This window comes from Drosophila gunungcola, chromosome 3R, assembly GCF_025200985.1.
Source record: "Drosophila gunungcola strain Sukarami chromosome 3R, Dgunungcola_SK_2, whole genome shotgun sequence".
Classification (NCBI taxonomy): Eukaryota; Metazoa; Arthropoda; class Insecta; order Diptera; family Drosophilidae; genus Drosophila; species Drosophila gunungcola.
In genome coordinates, this window is record NC_069139.1 from 18434505 (window position 1) to 18457221 (window position 22717).

Consider the following 22717-nt stretch of genomic DNA (forward strand, 5'->3'; position numbering starts at 1 on the left):
CACAGCAAAAGCAACAAAGTAGGCTTAGAGATCTATGAAAAATTGGCCACATTTAGCTGTCATTGGTGTGATATCCCATCCGCGGCAATCTGCTTTATTATGGACAAATTCTTTCATTATAAACAAAAGTAACAAACGATCTTAAGTCGGCGCTTATTGTCAGCTTTCTATGTCAACATTTCAGGGGGATCTCGAAAACGAGCAAAAAGCTGGCAAAACGCAGGCAAAACGCACATACATATGCCATAAAAATATCAAATATAATTGCGTGTGTCGTGCCACTTGAGAAGCTGTCGCGGTTTCTAAGCGCTTTTTTACAATGCTCGTTATCGCAATGTCACCGATAAATTCCAATTCCTCAGCCCGTAATTTATGTTGACGCAGGCTTATGACGCAAATTGAGAAATGCTAGCATCTGACGGGGATGGGGTCTGAATCTCCCCAGCCTGCGGCCATCAAATCGACAAATCTATTCGGTTCCCACTGCCTTGCATTGGCATTAGCATTGGACTCGACTAATTTCCGCTGCATGCTAATTAAAAATGCCGTGGGCAACTTGGTCGCCACATGACTCCGGGCAATTTGCACGGCTGCCGCATCGATGGCGGTGTTCCATCTAAAGGGAAAACGAGAGGGACAAGTGGCTCCACTGAACGAAATATCTTGCAATTTCTAAAATACATATGAAAGGTCTGTTTAGGAATAAAACATGCAGGATGTGCCTATACTAAGAATATCAATGTGATGTAAAGAAAAATACCGCATTGCTACTTTTAACACCATAAAATAAGGCTAATTATGTTTAAATATTAGAAGTAATTATAAATGATCGAAAACAGGCTAGACTTTCAGTTTTTTTGTAATTTAATATGGTAAGGATAACATAATCTCTTTTTTAAAGCATATGCTATATAAATTCAGAAATTGATGTCCTTCGGTAAGTCAATAAAGATTTAAACTTTAGACACATAAAAGTCAATGTCTATTGTAGGAAATAATACATTTTTATGATATCAACATACATGATTTACTTTTCCATCCCAGAAACGTTCTTAGCCACTAGGAAATATTTACCTGGAGACTGTTAAAGCTCTTTTAACCAAATGACCAGCGGGTTTTGTGACACTTTGTTGGGTATTTATGTTAGAGCCGTGTTGAAAGTGATCTGGTTTTTGTTTTTCTGAGTGGGCTGGTTCTAGGAAGGCACATGCTCTGGAGCTGTCCCCAGGCACAGACCATTTCGTTATGGTTTAAATGAGCAATTTAACAAGCAGACAGCACCGGCTGCCCTGCCACATAATGCGGCAAATGCTCCACGTTGCAGTTGCTGCTGTTGCTGTTGCTGCTGTTGTTGCTGCTGTTGGTGCTGCTGCTGCTCCATGTGGAGTAAGAGATCAAAGATAGAAATCTCGGCAAGAAGCGGCAGACAGTGGCAGCCGGGCTGAGCTGGCGAACCACTGCCGGCGGCTCCATCGGTTAGGGTTATTGCTTGTTGTTGTCGTCGACTTAATAGCGGCGCTTGCCCCTTGTTGTTATTGCTGCTGCTATTGCTGCACTTGAAATTGAATCTGAAGGAAAATCGTGCACATTCTGAGGCGACACCGAGATGCGGAAACGGCAGCACAACAAGCACAGAAGCCGTTAGTTAAACTGCTGCTGCTGCTGCTGCTGCTGTTGCTGTTGCTGTTGCTGCTGGCCTCCAGCGTCCAGCGGATAGCGTCCAAGTGCAGCTGCAATCCCGATTCAGTTGCAGTTGCAGTTGGAATACTCCCTTCGACCGCTGGCTGTCATAAAAGCTGGCCGGGATATTTTTGAGGCATATTAATTATTTCTTTTTGGTTTTTTTTTTTTTTTGGTTTGGTTTGGTTCGGTCTTTTGTTGTCGCTGTTGTCGATGTTGTTGCTGCTGCTGCTGCTGCTGTTGCCGCCGTGTTGCTGGTGTTGTTGCTCGTGAGGATGTGCTTGGGCTGGGCCCGCAGCTGCCCGCCAGCGATTTTTGACAGAGATTTTTGTTTTTTTCTTTTCTGGGTTTTTGCTGGCCCGAATCGTGGTCGAATCGGCCATAGAGCAAAAAGCCCGGCCAGCACCAGCAATGAAATTTTTTCGTACATGTTATTGTCCGTGTCCCAGGTTCAGGTCCGCCGTTGTAGCTAAAGCCAAAGCCAAAACCACCGCCACCCATGGCGGGTTCAATCGGGTTTCGTTACAGTTTTACTATAAGCTCTACATTGTTGATCCGCTGCACTGAAAAAAATGTAAGTGGCATGTAATTAATCTAAATATTTGTTAAATTATGGTAAGACTAATATATTTTCAAGCAATCGCAATACTATCTATCATTTATCTATATAAATAAAAAATAACTTTTATAAACTACAAAAAGTGCAAAAGATTAAGGGTTCCAGAATTGAACTCAGGCTTTTGTTACCAGCATTATTTATTAAATATTATCCACTTCTGATGCGAAATTCATCTGTTCTTAACGTTGTTACCCTATTTAAACGGTTTGAAATCATTAAAAAATTTAGACGTATACAAATTTTTAAAAGTGTAGGGGAGGAGAAGGGTTGGGTACGGTCTGTCTAGTTGTCTTTTAGCGTTTGGCATTTTCAATTTCATGTTTTGTTGCCGCTGCTGTTGCCGTTGCCGTTCGTATTGCTGGATTTCTTTGAAGCACGATAAGCATTTCTCTTGAATTCGCTTCGTTGAGGGCGTGTGCGACCAAAAAGAAAAAATCAAAAAATAAAAACAAAAACCAAAACCAAAACCAAACGAAAAAATCACAGTTACATCAAATTGTTAATTCGTTTCATTTTGCACTGTCTACGAATCGGCGATTCCAGCATCTCAGCAACTATTATGGTTGCTTTTGCTACCGTTGCTCCGAGCAACAAAACAGCGACTTCAACTGGCGGTGAGGTCAATTGAAATAGTGCAGAAAATCAATTGACAACGTTTTCTGTCGCCGTTGTTGCTGTGCTGTTGCTGTTGCTGGTGCCCCTTGTTGTTCGGACTATTTCCCCAACTTGTTGCCACCGAATTCGTTCTGGCCTGGATTAAAAAAACCGAAAGCATTTCAATTGTCGCATTAACGATGGTCGATCTATTAGCCCGAGCCTGACACGATGATTGGAAGGGAAAAATACACGGAACACGCCCACATCTTGCTCTATTTATAAAGTGGAGTAAATGCACTTGACAGTATTGCATGTCATTTAAATGGCTTCCTGGGAACAAATGACAATTGTATAATAATTAAATTTGATCTATTGCCAACTTTAATGAGTTTGAACCAATTCTTATTTCAATGTATCAGGTTTTGTTCTGGAACATACAACGGGTTTTCCATGCACTGATCAAGATTTCGACTGAGTTTTGTCAATTATACATAAAAATACTTTTGATTAGCTCTAAGCTTAATAATATTAATCATACCGAGTAAAATATAGATCGTATTAATACAAATGTTATAAAAACCAAAAATGTCTTTATTTGATTAGAAAAATAAAAAATTCCTTGAATAACCTTCTAGTTTCAACTTTGTAGCGCTAAAAACACTACAAAGCAATCTAATCCTCTGATCTCCCATCGTTTCGTGTCACACCATCCATCGGAACTCTAAAGGAGGATCCGATAACCTAGTCAAATTAAATGCAGAAGATACACACATGCGAATTCAATTAATTTCCTCGAAGCCATTAACATTCTGATCGGTGGCAGCTGATAAAATACACTTTCAACATCGTCTGGATACTGGTGTGTTCAATCAGTCAGGTTGGGTCTGCGATCCCAGTGGATCTCCATTCCGCTTTTCCCATGGCGAAAACTCAGTCTGCACAGCCCGCCCACTCTTGCCACCGTTTTGGCCATGAAAGCTGGCCGTGGAGGTTATTGTTTTTGCTGTTTTCCTCCTGCCATTGACTAAATTATGAGCGAGTAAATTTTGCCGCTGACTAAATGGAAGCCGGCAGATGTGCCACGAATTTTCCTCATAAATAAGGCAAGCGTGTGTGTACGTAAAAGAGGGAGAAATTGGCGAAAGAAAGCGAGGCAATAGCTGATGGCCAAAACCACCAACGAGCCCGCCGAGCCAACCCATCACCCACCCACAGACCGTTTTAATTAAGCCGCCATGCAAATGAGCTGCAACTGGTTTTCTGGCCAGGATGGTAGATGCCACAAGATAGCTGCGAGTTGGGAGGTGGGTGCTGGGATGTAGGATGCTGGTTGGGGGCGTCTCTAGATCGGACTCGGCTGTGCGATTAATTGCGCTGAAATTGGCGCGGAATTTCCATGCAAATGCGGGACAAGTGAAAGCCACCGCATCCACAGCCGGTGGCTTCTTTGCTAACCCCTCCCCCCTACTTTGGATGACAACGATCGGTTGGAAGAGCCTTCTCATCCCCATCCCCTATCCCATTCCCATCACCATATCCATATCCATCTATCTCTGCCTTGGCAGGGCCCCGGCGGAGGCCCAGCAGTTCAATAAACAATCAATAGCACAACGGGAACAACAACCGCCATCTGCGACACTTTGCCAAACTAGTTCCACAACAAGCTGTGTGGAGTGCACTGAAAATAATTGATTTTGCATAGGCAAAGTGATTGGTATAATGTGCATTTATAGGCAAGAGTTTTTCATTCCTCAAATATTATCTTAAAATCTTAAACCATTGAAATAAAACCTTACGATGCCTTGCTAAGTCATTTCCGAAGGCATAAATATGATGCACTTTTTCAGTTTTTCTGTTTAAAACTTATGATAACTAAAAAAATATTCAAAATTATTACCTCAATTTAAATATATCAAGTAAATGCTTCAACTGCAAGTTTAGCTAATGCTCCTGCTTATTAATTTGCTTATTAATTTGCATAGTTGCAAACTGCAGTGTCAATATTTAAATAAATGTATATTGCTAAATAGTACTTAATTTTCGCTAGACTTAGAGAAGAACATTTCTAAAAATGTATTACCTTACATAGGATATAATTTGTCATAATATTTTATTATTACTTAATTAATGCACAATGCCGTTTTTGCCCTCAGTGTTTCATATGTGACTGGGCTAGTCAACGCTCTTCTGTTGGCTGGCAAACGCGTTAGATTAATTTCCAAAGGCTGTCATTAAAATTCCAGCGCAATGCAATTTATATGCCACACACATGCCAATGCGGCTTAGGCCAAGTCTCGGGCATCAGGCAATTTTTAATAAAAACAGCTTCATATTTATGATATCAGAATATGGTCGAGAAAACGGGCACGGAGACAGAGTCTGTGGGCCAGACCACGCGCCGCTCGTTAGTGGTTTTAGGATGGAGATGGGGATGGGGGATGCTGATCTGGAGAACTGAAGAACTGGGGATCGGCGGGGACTTGGCGACACCGGGAAACGACATCATCATCGGCGGACCGCCACTCGTGGGCTGTTGTTGGGCCATCAATCACGCAGCCAAACTCCAGTTCGAGTGCTGCTCACATTTTTGTTTGTGTGGCCAACTTGCTGTTGCATTTAGCAGCTGCTGCAAACTCGTTAGGACCCCTCAATTTCACTTTTAATTACACATACTATGGCCGGCTAATCCCTCAAGCCGATTTTATATAACGCAAATGCCTCATTGACAGCGGGAGGTTGCACAGAGAAAAAATTCTAAGGGGCTTAATATGAATTATATCTGAATAATTTATTTAACCTAGTAGTTATTGCTTTGAAGTTTTCTTTAAATTCCTTCTGGTGTTTTTGTTTTTAAGCAAATTGATAGGAACTCGGGCCACATATCAGCATGCTCACACACTTTCACACAATTTACAAGTTACACAATCACCTCAACAGAAATTAAGATATCAGTAACCTAGCTCAATTTTATAATAGCGAAAAATATTAAATCATTAGTTTTAAATATTCAAATGCTACCGTTTTTATCTCTTATCTTGTAGCACTATTATATTTAAATAGTTTATTAGGCAATTCAATGCTTAAAAAATTTGGTAATATAATTTTTGGAGCATTGGCCATTTTAAGGGGAAATAAAAAAAAATTGATTTCCTTACACTTCATAATGAATATGCTTTTTTAATATGCTTGTTTTCTCTGCGTGGAGGGGAATAGCTCCGCTTAGCGCAAATTTTCACTTGTCTTTTGCATAATTTAGACAAGCTGAACGGGCGCTAGAGCGATGGGGCTACGGATCGGTGGATTGGGGGATCAGAGGATCGGGGTAGCGATGGAGCTAGGGAGCGATGGAGTGACTGCCTGGGGCTTCAACACGGGCGGCGCCGTAAAATCAATTTGCAGCCACGCACTGCGTTATCAGGAAAAGTGCGAGCGGGATGGCACCAGAGTGCGTAGCGCCACCTGTCGTCGCTCGTTAGCGTCATCGTAAATAATTTGAATCCTCCGATGCTTTTTTTTACAGATTTTGTTCGCTTTAGGAGGGGTATATTATTACTCGTACAACTCGGTCTGGAGTTTCTTGGGGCCATTGCAAAACCCATGCAAATTTATGACTGTCAGCGGATCACGGACGGCGTCTATGTTTCCTCGTTGGTCTGGGGAAGTGATAACGAAATGACCATAATGGCCATTAGGGGCAGTTGCAGTTTTGCCTTTTGTTGGCGGGCACACGATGTGTCCGTGTCCCAGGTCCATGTCCCACTGTGCCACGAAATGCAGTCTGCTGCTTTTTTATTTTCCACCGAGGCCGAAACAAAACAAGGCACAAAATAATTGTAAATCGCTAGATTTATGACCAAAAACATAGCCACGAATTATGACGCCGGCCACAGGTGGAATCGCATGCTGATTTCAACTTGATTTGCTTGCCATATAATTGCAAATTGTATTTGTTTAAACACGTACACATGTTGGCCGTTGGCTGTATTTTTCTTATTTTTTCCATTTTTCTCCCAAGAGCCGCAGAGAAAAATCGGCGTCCAGCCAGCGAGAGTTGCATGTTGCAAGTTGCTGGTGTGCCGCAGATCTTTTGTTGCCCCACGCCCACGCAGCCTCCACCATTCACAATGCTCCGAGACAACTTTGAACGATTGCTTGACGTGTTTTCTTTTGGCCAAGAGCATTAGAGGCATCTCCAAGTGCGCGTTGTTAACGAATTATCTTTTATTAATTTCGGGGCTGTCCGACTTTTAATGAAATAATCAACTTGTCCGGTAAAGTACATAATTCCAGGTATTTGTGACCGTGTTGTTAGCTCTTTCTTTAAACGATGATCCAGGAAAACAGCCATAGGGTTTTTGTGACTTGTTTCTGCTTGCAGTTCAAATGCAAAACATTTTTAGTTCTATTATTTGTTTATGATATTCACTGGCTCATAGAGATTGATTTTATGGCTTGTCAATTTTAAATTCATTTTCGAAACCTATGTCTTTTTAATATGGTAACAACGATGGACTGCTGGTTTAAGTGACAACAAAATTGTAATAAAAAAGACAATGATGATATATGTATAGTAAAAGTCTTATAATGTATTACTTATCATTATGCTTCAAGCTTGCAGTTTATATATTTTACTCATCAACTGTAAATTAAACCTTAACCCCTGGCTAAAATTAAGACTAAAAAAAATATTGCACTTTCCACCAATCCCAGGGGATTCTAAATCACTTGCCGTATCCCATTTCACATTATTCGACCAACTACTACATTTTGCCGCCACTCGAAATTGCTCTCGAAAGTTATCATAACTCGAGGTGGCCGAAAAGAGTCTTCAAATTATGATTGGATTCAGCTTCCGCATAACGAGCTGCAGCTGCGACCCCAAATGGGTCCAGGATCGCCGGATCGAGGCGAAAAAGCCCCGAGAGTAGCATCCAATTTCGCCCCGGGGCATTTGCCACGTGCGTGCTCCATTTCTTCTGCCTTCGGCCAAAAGGTGCCAATGTGGCAAATGTTTTGTGCTTAACATTTTTATGGCTGCCATAAGTTGGCCGCTGCTGCCGCTGCCACTGCCACTGCCACTGACCAGAAGCCACTGACCGCAGGCCAAACCTATGGCAACTCGAACCGGATCGTGTCTTGACACTTGAGGTATCGGTTTCATTAGCGAAATGTTTCCGTAAGAATGCCAAAAGGTCGCAATTGATGCCATTTACAAGGCGATTGCCATGGCCATACACGAGTGTAAGTTCGATTTCGAGTATGTGGTGCCATCTCGCAGGAGGAGCGGCTCTTACTCGGTTATTACTCGTGTATTAGGTTTCCCCCAGCATCTTTCTTATCCACGCCAGGCATCGCCTGCGATTTGTTAACCCGCCGCGACTCAATAAATTTATCAAGTTGAAAAATGCGCAATCGAAATCAAATCAAAGCGAACAGCGAACGGTCTCCAAAGGAGTGTGTTGATTTTAATGGATCTGTGGGGGAAACATTTCGGCAAATCGCTTTGCAATCAGCAGCCCCGGATTTGGCCCAGCCCAGCACTAGCCCGCTAACCCTGGTGCTAAGCTACACTTCCAAAAAGTATAAACTTTAAAGCTTTAAAGATATAACTAAAAAATAAGGTTGTTGTTTATTAAAATCCTACAAAGGTAACAGTTTAAAGCGAATATTTTAAATTTATCAATGATGAACATATTCTATTATTAATGTAGGTGATTAAATAAAACAGTTGCAATAATACAAAATATTGCAGTCATTATTTTTATTGCATATAATAACACCACAAGAATAAAAATTTTTTTAATATAATATTAATCACTTAAGGACCATTTAAATGCTTGAGGTTCATTCATTTGTTGCATCTTCATTGATTTAGGTAAAGGATTTCTCCTGTGGATTAAATTCTCTTTTTTGCTTAATAATGTAAGGGAGAATTCTTTAATTAATTTGAAAATAAAGATATTTTAATAAAAGTTTTTCTTGGTGCAATACTATCGTTTACAAACGTCTTGTGACAAAATGACGAAATTTATGTTCCTTTTTTGCATCGGCAAAGTGCAAACTGTTGCCGCTTTCCGCGGGGCGGGCAGGTGGGCAGTCTGTCAGCAACAAATGCAAAGCGCCAAAAACTGCGACACTTTGTATAAATTGTGTTGAAAACAGCAGCAGCAGCAGCAGCAGCACAAGCAGCAGGAGCAGCTCACCTCAGAGTCTGTCCAAGGCAATTGCGGGCCGAACTGAGCCCCAACTGGCGATCGGAGCTGGCCACACCCCCTCGGGCAAATGCAACAAATTATTGTCATCAATTTTTAGATGCAAAGCTTGAGGAGTGACATTTATTGAAGCATAGCCGAAGTACTGGGGTAGCAGTCGGAGCAGGGGCCGCTGGCCAGGCTCAGTTTGGTTCGGTTTGGTTTGGTTCGGGTCCAGGACGTGATTGCTCTACATTGCAGGCGGCTGGTAATGTTGATGATGATTATAGGCACCGTCCGGCATGCCTTGCTCCAGTCTACACTGCAAAATATTAAATGATATAAGAAATCAACGTTAGTAAAGTATTAATATCGGTAAAACGTAACTTACATCATATATGTATTAAATACCCAAACAATAGAAGATCAGGAATTAAAATTTTAATAAAATTTAAATCCCTCTACCTGGGGAGTTGCACAGGAATACAATTTGAACTGTTTGAAATTTCCACGAACCAATTGTAATCATCCATAATAATTGGGTGCGGCGGTATAAAAGTCCCATATTAACTTATGTTCTATCAGCTATATAGCTTATTCGATTTTTTACACCAATATATATAATTATAAACAAAACTTCCCAGAATCAACCATTATCCATGTCTTTGGAATATGATGTCAAAGATGAAAAACCTGATTTTACACAATTTCTTAAATTTTTAGGTACTCCTAAAATATATATCTTTAATGGAATCAATTTTAATTTCTTTTGGAATCTACATTTCTGTTACTGTGTTTATGCTATGAATCATAATTATATTTTAATTTTGATTGCTAACAAAAATGTGAAATTCCTTAAAAGACTACAAATACTCTTATGTTTAACAGTAACTTTTTTTTCTCCAGTGTATTCCGACTGGCTCGATTCCTGGCCAGTTAGGAGTGACACGTTCGCCGCTGATTGCTAGGAAACGATGGCAACAAGTGGCCATCGGCTGGCCATCCACTTAAATAGGTTTCTGGCTGGGAGTTTTCTGGGTGCTTTTGTTTCGCTTCGACTGCGTTTTTGTCGGATTTAAGTTTTCTGATTTCGGTTTTCAGTTTCTGGCTGCGGCAGGCGATGCCGCTTCATTAGCAGCTCAGCTCGGTCGGCCCCAAAAAGTAAAAGCCAAAAAGTTATGACCATATTTGTGCTAAATTATGAGGCCCTTTCATAAATCAGGCACTCGGGCAGCGGCGACCTAGCGAAAAATGCCCAGATTATGGCTGTGGCAATGTTTAGTGTGGCACCATTAGCCGCAGCTTCGGAAAACTGCGCAAATGGTCAGCGGTGGAAATTTACATTGTGTCCGGGACGTGGACAATTGCAAGTGCTCGACTTACTTTAAACTGTGCCATTTATCATATGCGAAAATATTTTGTCAGTCCGCTTTTGGCCTTTTGCCATTTTGCCATTTTCACCATTTCCATTTGGCCATCTTTCGCTTTTCAATGAGACCAGGCCGGGTCTGAATCTGTACTGTTGGTGGTTATGTCGGGACCCGTCCCCCAAAAAGGCTACCGTTTTGGTAACGTTTTTTTTTTTTTGCGGGGTTTTTCGGGGAGTTGGGGGATTTGGGGGAGTAGTTACCGTTTGGCTCGTGCATGTCTCGTGGCCAGGCAACAATAACTGAACAACTGAACAACTGAAAAACTGAACAACCAAACAACTAGACAACTATACAACAAAAGCCCCCAAACAGTCGGATGTACGATCACTTGCATTACGGTTCCAGTTGTGCAGTTCTGCCACATACCCGAATATGAGTTCACTTTACTTTCCTGGGGCAGTGTTTCTGCCTCTATCCGAACGGAACGGGGCCATGATCTCTGGCTGAGCTGGCTAGGAAGTGGCGGGGTTCAGAAACAATTACCAGGAGTAAGGACACTCCAGGCTAACTGCGCCGGAAAGTAGGTCGTCGCCTGAGTACGCAAATGAGTTATCGCTTTAACGATAGCCACTAATCATAAATAGTTTTCTTTTGGCTCTATGGTATTTTCAGCAACAGCAATTAAAAGAATGGCAAGGCATAAAAATGAAATTTAACCGGTATAAGCATTATACGGACATTTTACAATATAATCAACTACAATAATACTGCCCTAAAATCGTTATTGAATACTTATGTAGAATTTGCTTATATCTAGTTATATTTTGTAAAATTAATATTAATTTATATGATAATATATTTATATTAAAATTAAATTTGAAATATTAATTAAAAGTTGATGTTCCAAAAATATTCTTACATATTTGTAAGCAACCTCCACTCGCCATGTTCTGCAAGTGGGTTAAGTATATATAAGAATGCGCCAGGGCACTTATGAACTTTGAAGCTCTTCTCGCTAAATTGACATCGTATACGCAACCCAGGCCAGCCAATTAAAGACTCTACGTGACCTCCACCCAAAAAAAAGCAAAACAAATCCGAAGATACAGGCTGAAGACAAAAACATAAGAAACCAGCGCTGCCATGTTGAGCTTTCCACGCTGCCACTCTTTTTGTGCGAGATACGCGGTATGTGCAGCTAATTGACCAGCCCCAGACGATGATGCACTTCATCAAAAAAATACCAAAAAAGCAGAAGCAGAAGCAGCAACCAGATATGACAAAAGCCAAAAAAAGAGCGAGTGAGTGAGACTTACTCAAGTGGCGGGGCATTACGTCAACGTCAACTCAATTTGGCGGACAACAGCATGGGACACAGTCTACAACTGGGAATCAGAGTTTATGGGATGGAGGATGGAGTATGGAGGATGGAGGATGGGTCAAGTGCTGACGCATCAGCCAAATCCAGTGAAGTGCACCAAAACATATAACTGCTTGAAAAATATAATGAGCGGAGTGGATGCTGTTGTTGGCAGCATCATTAAGAGCGATCATCTGTCAGGCGGATCGTATACGAATAAGATTTGTGCCTCGCTTAAGCCTCGCTATTGTTTCTTATGTATTGAAATTAAATGTGCTTTTCCTTAAATTTTAATTACACAGCCTCCTAAAAGGCATTTTAGGTTTATAATCAAAAATGGATGAATAAAATCTTGTCACTTAAATGTAAATTTTGCAATCCTCAATAATTTGATTATGTTTCTAAAATATTTCCAGTACCATATCCATTAAAATTTAAAGCTGTTAAAATGCAAATTTAGCAATCCCCTTAAATTTAATCAAATTTCTAAAATACCTCCGTCAGCATATCCATTTAAGTTTATAGCTGATTAGTCAGTTATGGCTGCGTTTAAAGCTGCACCTGCTGATAATATTATATCAACTTCCATGAAGTTTAGAGTAGTTTGGCTACCATACTTGTTCTCCAAACTCATTATTCGCCACTGCAATAACTTATTTCATTGCTGATATCAAATAACCAATAGATTATATGCAAGTAACGGCTCCATGAAACTTGATACGCACTAAAGCGGTCTTTAAAAAGCCAAACGAGAGTGTGGGCGTCCTTAGTTGGTCTGCAGAAGCTTAAGTGAAGATTTCCGGTTTTGTGGCCTTAAAAATTGCCTTATTGCTGTAAGATGGAATTAGCCAATATTTACTAGAACTAATTTAAGAGAAACTACATGAGCAGAAATACAGTTTTATTTACACAGAAGAGAAGTTTGCTTAATACGGTGAATAACTTTAGGAAGGGACTGACCCGAACCACTAACCATACAATATATATATGGTTAGTGCCCGAACCCTTTATCCCGCTGGATGAATAGCTAGCTATTCTGTAGGGAACCTGAGGAGGATTCGCTTGGCGAACAGTTTAGGCGAACAAAAAAATAATTTGATTTGACAAAGTACATGACTTAACTTTAAGGGAGCTAACATTATAATATACATTAATATGTTCTCTAGCTAAAAGTTGAGTTAACTTAACGCACGACAAAAACCTCTCGTGTTGTTTGAAATAAATCAAAAGTTTGTCGCTATACCTTATACCTAGGGGAGCAATAAAGCAAATTGAGGGACTGACATAAAAGCTGGAACTAGAAAATGTTTTTCTCATTCAACATGGGTCATTTCTACCTTCTATTAGTCACCTGGATTATTTTAAGTCCTGGCCGGGATTGCTTTATAAACTTACTCCATCACCTGAGAAAAGAGCTTAAATTTGAGTATGCCTTTTTGCTGGGGAACTCGGATACAGTTTGGCCGGAGCTCTTGTGGCAACTTCCAGCTCCCATTATCCAGATCGATAAGCAATCCAAAGACGACATTGATATTGGTAAAAATTATTCTCACAACGCCCTGACAATTGCTTTTGTAAACGAATCCCCGAAAGAAATTCTGGAGCTCTTATACTTGAATCTACGAATGTTAAATACCATGCCAGTGCTCTTGGTTTTAAAGAAAAGGACAAGACGAATAAATTCATTGCTGGAGTGGTGTTGGCACCATCAGCTCCTTAATGTCGTGGCTATTGACCAAGACTTTGAGGTAAGAGCTAATCATATCTTTAATTAAATTGATGAAAATTGAAGAGGGTGAAGGCTTCAGGCATTTTTTTCAGTGTTATTTTTAGGGTTGATGTAGAAGTAACTTCTTCATTTTCCGCGGATACTGTTTCTTCCACTTCCAAAGAAGTCGCAATCAATTGCGTTGACTCAGCATCCGGCTTAAGTTGCTCCTCCGTAAATGTATAGCTATTCGTGGAGGTAATATCCTCATCTTCGGGATCTTGTAGAGCATTACAAGCGACGATGCACTCCTGTTTTGTTTGAAAACGATTTGGGTTTCCGCCGCAACCACCGTACAAAAATTTCACGCAGCAATTGTTGTCGAAGTCGTAGGCAAACATTTGCAAATTTCCATGACAAGGACCAGAACTAGCCATAAATAAGCATTTTGCTTAAAAGAAAGATTGTCTATTTTGGGGTTTTCTTTGAGTAAAGGGACAACTTACCTTCGCGACTTGCCTTAGAAATCCCAATCGAACAAATCAATAAGAGGAAAAGTACAAGCATGTACATGACTGCTAAATAATTTGTGATGGAACGTGTTGAAAGCATAAATTTTGTGATTGTGAAATATTAATCACACGCCCTGTGGGATTTGTCTGATCCTTACAGGTGTCTTCGATTGTCTACAGCTACATACCATTTCCCATCGTGCAGTTTATTAAGAGGCCTTGGGACAACAGTACGAAAATATTCGAAGCGCGTTTGGAAAATCTCCATGGCTATCGAGTGCCTTTTGTTTTGGGTGGATCTTCGCCCCGATTGATTGTGTACCGCGACTTGGCTGGGAAACTAACCTTTACAGGACCTGTGGGTAATCTCATCAAGTGCTTTGAGCAGCGTTTTAATTGCAGACTGGTGCAGCCGTATCCATTTAACGAATCCGCTGTTCCCCCGGCCCGACAACTACTTGGAGCGGTGCGAAATGGCAGTGTCCACTTCGCCCTGGCTGCTATTTATGCCCTAAATCCGTTTACCGGATACTCGTACCCCATTGAATTGACGAGCTGGTGCCTGATGATGCCGGTGCCAGCGGAGGTGGCTCACAGTCAGCTGTACAGCATGGTGTTCAGACCATCGGCATTTTGGATCACTCTCCTTGTCATGGTGCTGATTTCATTGACGCTATCCCTTGCTCTCCATCTGCACGGATATCGAGTTTATTACAGTGAGTTTTTCCTTCACGATAGCTGCCTGAGGGGAGTCCTGGCCCAACCCTTCTTCGAGGTTCTGCGAGCACCTGCCCTGGTGCGGGGCATTTATCTGGGGATCTGCGTACTTGGACTACTGATCACCTCCGCGTACAACTCGTACTTTTCCACCTATGTGACCAGTGCCCCCAGACTTCCGCCGTTCACCAACTACGAGAGTATTGAGCAGTCTAATGTGAAGGTGGTGATCTGGACACCGGAATACGAAACGCTTCGATCCTACTCGAACAACATGGATAAGTACTTGTCTATCTTTCAGTTGCAACCGGACTACAAGCGGTTCCTGCAGTTGCGGGACTCCTTCGACACCAGATACCTCTGGAGAAGTGGTCACTGGTGAAGGAGCAGCAAAAGGTATTCAGTTCCCCTTTGTTCAGTCTACGCGACGATCTCTGCGTTTTACACACGGTTCCCATTGTGTTTCCCATCGCAAATAACACGATATTTCGGGAACCCCTGGATCGCCTCATTCTGGACGTGACTGAAAGTGGTCTTCTCCTATACTGGCGCGACATGGCCCTAACGGAAATGATCAAGGCCGGCCAATTGGAGCTCGAAGATCGAAGTAAACCAACGAAATTTCGGGCTATGAAAGTAGAGGACCTGGAGCAGATTTGGTGCATGGCAGGATTGATGCTTGGTCTGGCAACATTAGTTTTTCTTCTTGAGTTGATTTGTTTCTGGCGGCTTAGGATGTGGCAAAAAATCATAGGTTTTTTCAACGCATACTAAGAACATAATGTAACCCTTAAACTTAACAAAAACTGCTTTTGCTTAAAAATAAATTCTTTTTCCTCTTACAAAATTGATTTGTTATATTTTAAGGACTAAAAATATACCCTACAGTTATTATTGTAATTATGAAACAAATGAAGCCTGGTGTTCATTAGCCAACCAAACTTTGATTGAGTCTATTGCAGTTGTTTTTCCGTAAGCCCCAGGGAATGTTTTTTGGTGTTCTTTTTTCGCCCGCAACTTGTTAGCATGTGCTGCTAATTGGAATTAACCATTAGCCACGTCGTCGGCGGATTCATTAGCAACCCTTTAAATGTGCAGCGGCATCAATCAGTGTCATGCAGTTGTCCCTCGACCATCGTGATGGATGGCCATTGCCCAATGTGGATCCTGAGCGGCCTTTGCCTGCTTAGCCTGGTCAGTGCCGCCACGGTAATTGAATTACTGGGTAGTATAAAGCTGGAGTCCGATTTTGACTACGTGCTGGTCATGAAGAATAGGAACTTTAGTCTGCCGAAACAAATTTGGAATGGCAGTGCGTTGGCAAAGGAAGTCATGGAAAAAGTAGAAGTGCCTGTCCTTCAACTGGACGAGAAAGTGAGCTACTTTTTACACAACAAAATCAGTAGACGTCTGGTGTCCATGGTGCTTATAAGTAGTGGAAATCTGGAGGAGCACAGAAGTCTACTCAAAGCCCTAGTGGCAAATCTCAGGCACATGACCACTTCTAGAGTGATTTTTCTCATACAAACAGAGGCATCGTCAGAATTACTTTACGCATTGTTTAGCGAATGCTGGCGAAAAAATCTATTAAATGTTATAGTTTTATTCGAGGATTATGGGGTAAGTGTCAAGAATTTAAGGATGGTAAATGCTTTCTTTGTTTTTGGAGAGTTTTATTTTCAACACATGGCTCATTGTTATATGTTTGCCAGTTTAAACTGAACTATAATAGTTTTAATTGCAGATTACATCAACCTTCTACAGCTACTCGCATTTTCCTGTTCTACAAATAGAAGAGCGCCTCCACGAACCGAAAAGACAATCCTTAGGCATTTTTCCTGATCGCCTGAGGGACTTCCATGGCTACGAAATGTCCGTGATTATTGGAGGAACACCACCCCGAATCATTGCTTATCGCAACAAAAAAGGTCAAGTGGTCTATTTGGGAACCGTGGGTCATTTCATGACCGCTTTTCAGCAGAAATACAACATTAGATTTATCCAGCCACTGCAGGCCAAAAATCCTTTGGATTTTGCACCCTCGATTGAAACGGTTGCCGCGGTGCGAAACGAGACCGTGCAGATATCGATGTCCCTGACTTACCCAACAATTCCTCCATTTGGTTTTAGTTACCCCTATGAACAGCTGAACTGGTGTGTGATGTTGCCGGTTGAGGCCGATGTTCCACCTCTGGAATTTTATACAAGAGTTTTTGAGCTGGCCGCTTTTTTGCTGACCTTGGCAACTCTTGTGATAATATCTTGCCTTTTGGCCAGCGCTTTGCGGCTCCATGGCTATCAAACTAACATTAGTGAGTACCTGCTCCACGACAGTTGCTTGAGAGGAGTGCTGGGGCAATCGTTTGTGGAAGTTTTCCGAGCACCAACCCTAGTGCGTGGTATATATCTGGAGATCTGCGTTCTCGGTATCCTGATCACGGCCTGGTATAACTCATATTTCTCCAGTTACGTGACCACCGCCCCCAAGCAGCCCGCTTTAAGAACTTACGATGATATTTTGGCCTCTAAACTAAAGGTTTTGGCTTGGAAACCGGAATACGCGGAGCTTTTTGGACGACTTCTGGAGTTTCGCAAATACGAACCTATGTTCCTGATCGAACCGCAGTTTAGCCGATATCTCGCTATTCGTGACACGATGGACACTCGGTATGGCTATATGATAACCACCAACCGATGGGTGTTGATCAACGAGCAGCAAAAGGTATTTTCGCGACCCCTTTTCCGAAAACGAGATGACTTTTGCTTTTTCAACAACGTACCCTTCGGATTTCCCCTGCACGAGAACTCGGTGTTTATGGAACCGGTGCTCAAGTTGATTATGGAGCTGGCCGAAACAGGACTGACTTTTCACTGGATGGCCACGGGTTTCTCGGAACTCATTGATGCGGGCGAGATGCACTTTGTGGACTTGAGTCCTCGTCGTGAGTTCAGGGCCATGCAGATCCAGGATTTACAGTACGTATGGTACGGTTTTAGCTTCATGGTGGTGTTCTCAACCCTGGTTTGGCTGCTGGAAATCCTAAGCTTCAGACTTAAAACTAAACCCATTTTCTCACGACCTTTAAAATTTCGAAACCAAAATATGTAAATATGTTAAAACGATTGCTTTGCAGCTCTGATGCAATGCGGCAAAATCTAGACAAAGGCTAGTTAAAAACTATGAGACCATCGTCTTTATGACCGTAAAATAATACTAAAAGACTCCTAAAGCAAATCGATTTTTGTTAGTTGTAAAGGGTTAGCTCCCTAAACGTAGGGTGCCTGCACTTTTAATGACTTCAGTCACTGCAGGTTGACAGTGCCAGCTGCTTTATGGTTATTTGTGTGGCCATCAAATTTGACTTTCCTTTCGTTTAGTTTACCCCACTCGGGGATCGGATGTTCCCGATTTCCATTGTGCAAATATTTGCACAGCAGCTCGCCGGTTCAAAGCTCAACATCAAAAGCAATTAAGACGCGTGCTTGCCGCAGTGGCAGCTGAACACTGAACATCGAATACCCAGTGTTTAAGCTTCCCCAAAGGTGCGCTGATGTTAGCCACCTGTGCGACGGCAACTGGCGCCTCTTCAAATTCCCTAATCGACATGTTTCGATCTCAAACGACGCGGCCGGCAGTAGAGGCATCACCATCAGCGGTACACAGAGAAAAAGTTGTCACTTTTTGCCGTGTTACAATAGGTAACAAGTCTGCTTCTTAAATGCCTACCAAAAAATGAATTTCAACATTCTTCAGTTTTACTAATGTCTAAGTTTTTTTTAATGTGGTGGAAATCAATATCAGTTTTGAATCCTTAAGAATGTAATGCATATCTTCAACATACCGTTTAAATTCCGTTATTTTGAAATGTATATAAAGAAATTTACAAATGTTTTTTTTATGAAAAGCCATATTCCTTACCAAAAGTTTAAAAATAGTTATTCAAATTATGAAATATTTCTTTACTCTAATTAATTTTAGGGATATAGCAAAAAGGATCTTACATTATTTAAACGTTTAAGGAAATGCTAAGGTATGAAGTAAAGGCTTAGAAATAAACATACTTGTCTCTCAGTGCATAAGTCGTGTTTCACCGATCGAGAAGTGAAAAATTTTCTCTAATCTGCGCTGATGGCACGCATTTGTTGCCCCCCGCCAAACGATGCCGGCAGTCTGGGGCCGGGTACTTTGATTTTGACTGACAAGTGCCGCCTGCCTGCTGATGCTGCAGCAGATGCGGATGCTGCTGTTGCTGCGGTGCTGATGCTGCTGCTGCAGTTGCAATCCGTTGTTGACATGCGCAGCTGCATGCGTTTTCATGTGCGCTAAGCTCCTTTATTGGAGAAAATTATTTCAGACCTCGGCCTGACCCATCTGCCGTCCCCGTAACGAGCTAAAACTAATTAACCCACGACGGTCCCAAACAGCAGACACGGGGCGCATCTTAATTGTCAATAAAACGTTTTAGATTTCTTTATTTTTAATGCTTGCAATACTAAAGAAATTAATGCAAAACTTAACCGCAGATGGATGTGTGTGTGTGTTGTGTGTGTTTGTTTCTTGCTGTTTTGTGTGAGTGTGTGTGTGTGTGTGTGTGCATAAATAATAACTAACAAAGATTCAACTAAGATTTCGATGTGTGGCTTAACCTAGGCTTGGATATAAACAAGGATCGTCTCTATGTACATAAACTATTAAGTTCAATAAATTAGCAGAAAATACTCGTATTGCAAAGTGTACACAGTTTATAACAAATCGTTAAAACGTTACATAACCCAAACACCGTTGAAGATATTTTTGCGTAATCTAAACTATTGTCCATTAAAAACTATCACAAAATAATTGGCAGTTTAATTAACCACTAACTACGGCTGATTTATCAAATAGCTTAGCCTAGGCCATACAACTAGTTGGGGGAATGTGGTGTTATCTTTAATCATAGGGAATTCGCCTTAGTTATGCGCCGTGTGTTTATCAAATACAAAAATAATGGCAAGTGCAAGTTGAGTTGCTGAACGTATGGTGTGTAAACGTAGTTGATAGTTGATAAAGTAATGTTTGTGCCCCCCCCTTGAATGCCATCGAAGTTGGCTCACACTCGGCCCAAGGGATCAAAGAGATCCTTGAAGGAGAAAGGAGCGGGAATTTGCTGTAGGATGAGCTCCGGCAGATGCGTCTCTAATTTAGCGCCTCAGGTCAGTGTTCCTCCCTCAAATATTTGGCATTCCCCTTGCTGGCTTTATTAATAGGTATGCAAGAACTAACTTTATTTACGCGTATATACTATATACATTAACACTAGCAAACAAATTTATGCTAATTTGGGCAGAGCAACTAAGAAAACAAATACTTTCAATTTACAGGAATCTGAAGGATTGCGGGTGATTAGGAGACTCAGAATAAAAATCATTGTTAATTTAAAACAATCTTCTACTAATTATACGATTTTTAAGATATTCTAGTTGGGGGTTTTAAAAAAATTGTTTTTATCGTTTAGCAAGGAAGCGTTTGGCCTCATTTTGATATCACCACTCGTGGAATTGCTTCGTTAGCTTCGTTACACTTCTATTTCTACACGCCTAGCATATATGTTTATTTTAGTTTAACTTTAGTTATAAAAAATCTTCAAAATTTGGCACATTTAAATTTAATTTGTTTCGTGTAAATGTACATTTAGTTGAGTATTATATTTGGAAGTGCTTCGAGTGTGGGTCTGTCTGTGTGTGTTTAGGCATATAGGAATTGCACAGAAAGCTGAAATAGGAATTCATCAATGACGTAAATTCGAGTTGGGTGTACGAGTATTTAGGTATTTAGAGTAGTAATAGTTTCTCTACATTTTCATTTTCATTTTCATTTTGTGTTTTTTGTTTTTTTTTTTTTTACTGTTTTCTGTTAACTGTTTTGAGTGTGTATTTTGTGAGTAAGGAACAAGAAATAGTTTAGCCGGGTGAATCCCCGCTGCGGCTAACTACTACCGATTGGTGAGCAATCCATTGGCAGGTGGCAGTACTCCTCCAGGTGGTGTATTGGGATTGCTGATCATGACGGGCAGTGAAGGCGGCACCACTCCTCCACCTAGTTGTCGCTGGTTTAGGGAGGCGGCACTGGCAGTTCCCGCAGAGGAGCCACTGGATCGCGGATGCTTGCCCGAACCACCCTTGATCAGGTTTCCATTGTTCTTCTGGGTCATGTGCGTCTGGTAGTGCTTGGCCAAGTGGGCCTTTTGCCTGAAGCTCTTGCCACAGAGTGAGCAGGCGAAGGGCTTCTCGCCCGTGTGCGTGCGTATGTGCACATTCACCGAGTACTTGTCCTTGAATCCCTTCGAGCAGATGGAGCAGTAGTGCAGGGAGCGCTCCTTTCTCTGGGCACTTCCCGCCGAGGAGGAGGAGGAACTGCCTCCGGAATTGGCCGGCGGACTGTTGCTGCTGCTGCTGGCACTGCCGCTCGACGAGGAGCTGCCACTCCCACTGCCTGCGATCAGGGGATTGCCCCCACTGCTCTGGTTGTTGTTGTTGGCCACATTGGGATTGTTGTTGTTGCTGCTGCTGCTGCTGCGCTTGTAGGCCTTCTTGGGCTTGGCCACCCCGCCGCCCCCTGCGGATCGGACATGGCTGCTGGCCACGGCGGACACGACCACCGGCGCTGAGGGCGAAGTGGAGGTACTAACCTCCGGCTTCAGTGGCTGCGGTGGCTGCAGTTGTCCCGCCGACGTGACCGTCGGACTGGGTGAGATTTGCATGAGGACATCGCCGGCTGGTCCATAGTCTCCGGGAGTGGGTGTCCCGGCGGAACCGGCACTGCAAAACTGCTGCACCTCGTTGGCTATGCGCTTGATCTTCTCGAAATCATCGCTGAAGGCATTCTCCAGCGAAAGGAACATGTCGTCCACCAGTATGTTGGCATTGCCATTATGTTGCTGCTGCTGTTGCTGCTGTTGCTGTTGCTGCTGCTGCTGCTGCTGTTGGGAGCTGAGGTGAATGCCCTGCGCCTCGTCAAACATCTGGGCGGCACTCAAAGTGGAATCGGCAAAGCCCAGAGCAGCTGCCTCATCGGCAAAGAGTAGCCGTCGCATGTCCTCATCCTTGACCACCGGCATGGTCAGTCCGTTCTGCATGTGCAAACCCTTGGTGTAGCCCTTGCCCTGAAGGGCACTCCGCAGCAGCGACTCCGCCGTACTCTGCTCCGTTTCCGCATTGTGGTCTGCCATGTGCCAGTCGTTGTTGTTGTTCTGGAACTGGGCCAACTGCTGGCCCAGGTCATTGCCTCCCGCCAGGGAGATGGCCGTGACCAGCGAGGGCAGCGTCTGATGCGCCTGCTGACCCTGATTCTGGGCCTGGGAAATACTGCTGAGACCATCCGTGCCATTGCCGATCACGTCCTTGCCATCCGTGCTGAAGCCACTGTCGTCGTACGGATACTCGGACTTGATGTAGCCCGGAAAACTGCCCAGCAGACTGTCCAGATCCAGCGAGGTGGGCAGCTGCTCCGCCTCCGAGCGCTTCAGCCAGGGCTCGCCTCCGTTTAATACTGTCAGGGTGTAGATCTGGCCGTCGGTGGTGTCCAGGCTGCTGATCGTGTCGCTGCTGCTTCCCGCCCCACTTGAAGCCGCCGAGGAGCTACTCGCATTCGGTTGCTGTTGCAACTGCTGATGTTGCTGCTGCTGATGTTGCTGGTGTTGCTGCTGCTGCTGCTGCTGTTGCTGCTGATGTTGCAGGTGGGTCTGCGGCGAGGTGGGACTTGGCTGGTTGTTGCTGGTGGATCCACCATTACTGGCGCTAGCTGTGACCGGCTGCTGTTGCCAGCAGTAGCGATCGAGGTCCTCGAAAATTGAGCTGGAGTCGAGGCGGCTGCCGTCCTTGTCCTGGTGCCAGAACTGGAAATTCAAAAGAATGAAAAAGGATCATTTAGAGCAGGTGCTTTAGTTTGATATTCAGGATCCCAAAAACTTGTTTCTGAAAGGCT

General features: G+C 42.7%; 4 protein-coding genes across 7 annotated transcripts in view; 3 read left to right on the top strand and 1 right to left on the bottom strand.

The window, feature by feature from the left end:
• Positions 1 to 22717, top strand: part of LOC128252207 (amyloid-beta precursor protein-like) — a 109281-nt gene that overhangs the window by 21152 nt on the left and 65412 nt on the right. The window contains exon 3 of one of the 2 annotated variants that reach the window (XM_052979750.1): positions 14198 to 14274. The exons of the other annotated variant lie outside the window; for it this stretch is intronic. The gene's annotated coding sequence lies outside the window, so the exon portion shown is untranslated. Of the gene's footprint in view, positions 1 to 14197; positions 14275 to 22717 lie in introns of those variants that run through there. 2 annotated transcript variants of the gene reach the window in all.
• Positions 13140 to 15528, top strand: LOC128252238 (uncharacterized). Its single transcript, XM_052979804.1, is given in 3 exon segments — positions 13140 to 13565; positions 14198 to 15107; positions 15110 to 15528. Coding segments are annotated over 3 exon segments (1755 nt in total).
• On the top strand, positions 15895 to 17863 carry LOC128252239 (uncharacterized). The gene is made up of 2 exons (XM_052979805.1): positions 15895 to 16374; positions 16499 to 17863. Exons 1-2 carry the CDS (start codon positions 15895 to 15897, stop codon positions 17861 to 17863), a joined length of 1845 nt encoding a protein of 614 aa, XP_052835765.1.
• LOC128252203 (putative uncharacterized protein DDB_G0277255) overlaps positions 19197 to 22717 on the bottom strand; it is a 66824-nt gene continuing 63303 nt past the window's right edge. For all 3 annotated transcript variants that reach the window (XM_052979743.1, XM_052979741.1, XM_052979742.1), the window contains one exon: positions 19197 to 22628. In XM_052979743.1, the coding sequence (XP_052835703.1) occupies positions 20727 to 22628 (1902 nt within the window). In that variant the 3' untranslated portion in view covers positions 19197 to 20726. The remainder of the gene's footprint in view (positions 22629 to 22717) is intronic.

What these genes read in the sequence shown, in the direction of transcription:
- LOC128252239 (XM_052979805.1), top strand. Translation starts at nt 15,895, where the DNA reads ATGGATGGCCATTGCCCAATGTGGATCCTGAGCGGCCTTTGCCTGCTT. An exon ending in TTTTATTCGAGGATTATGGG is followed by an intron (nt 16,375 to 16,498) that starts GTAAGTGTCAAG and finishes TTTTAATTGCAG; the next exon opens with ATTACATCAACCTTCTACAG.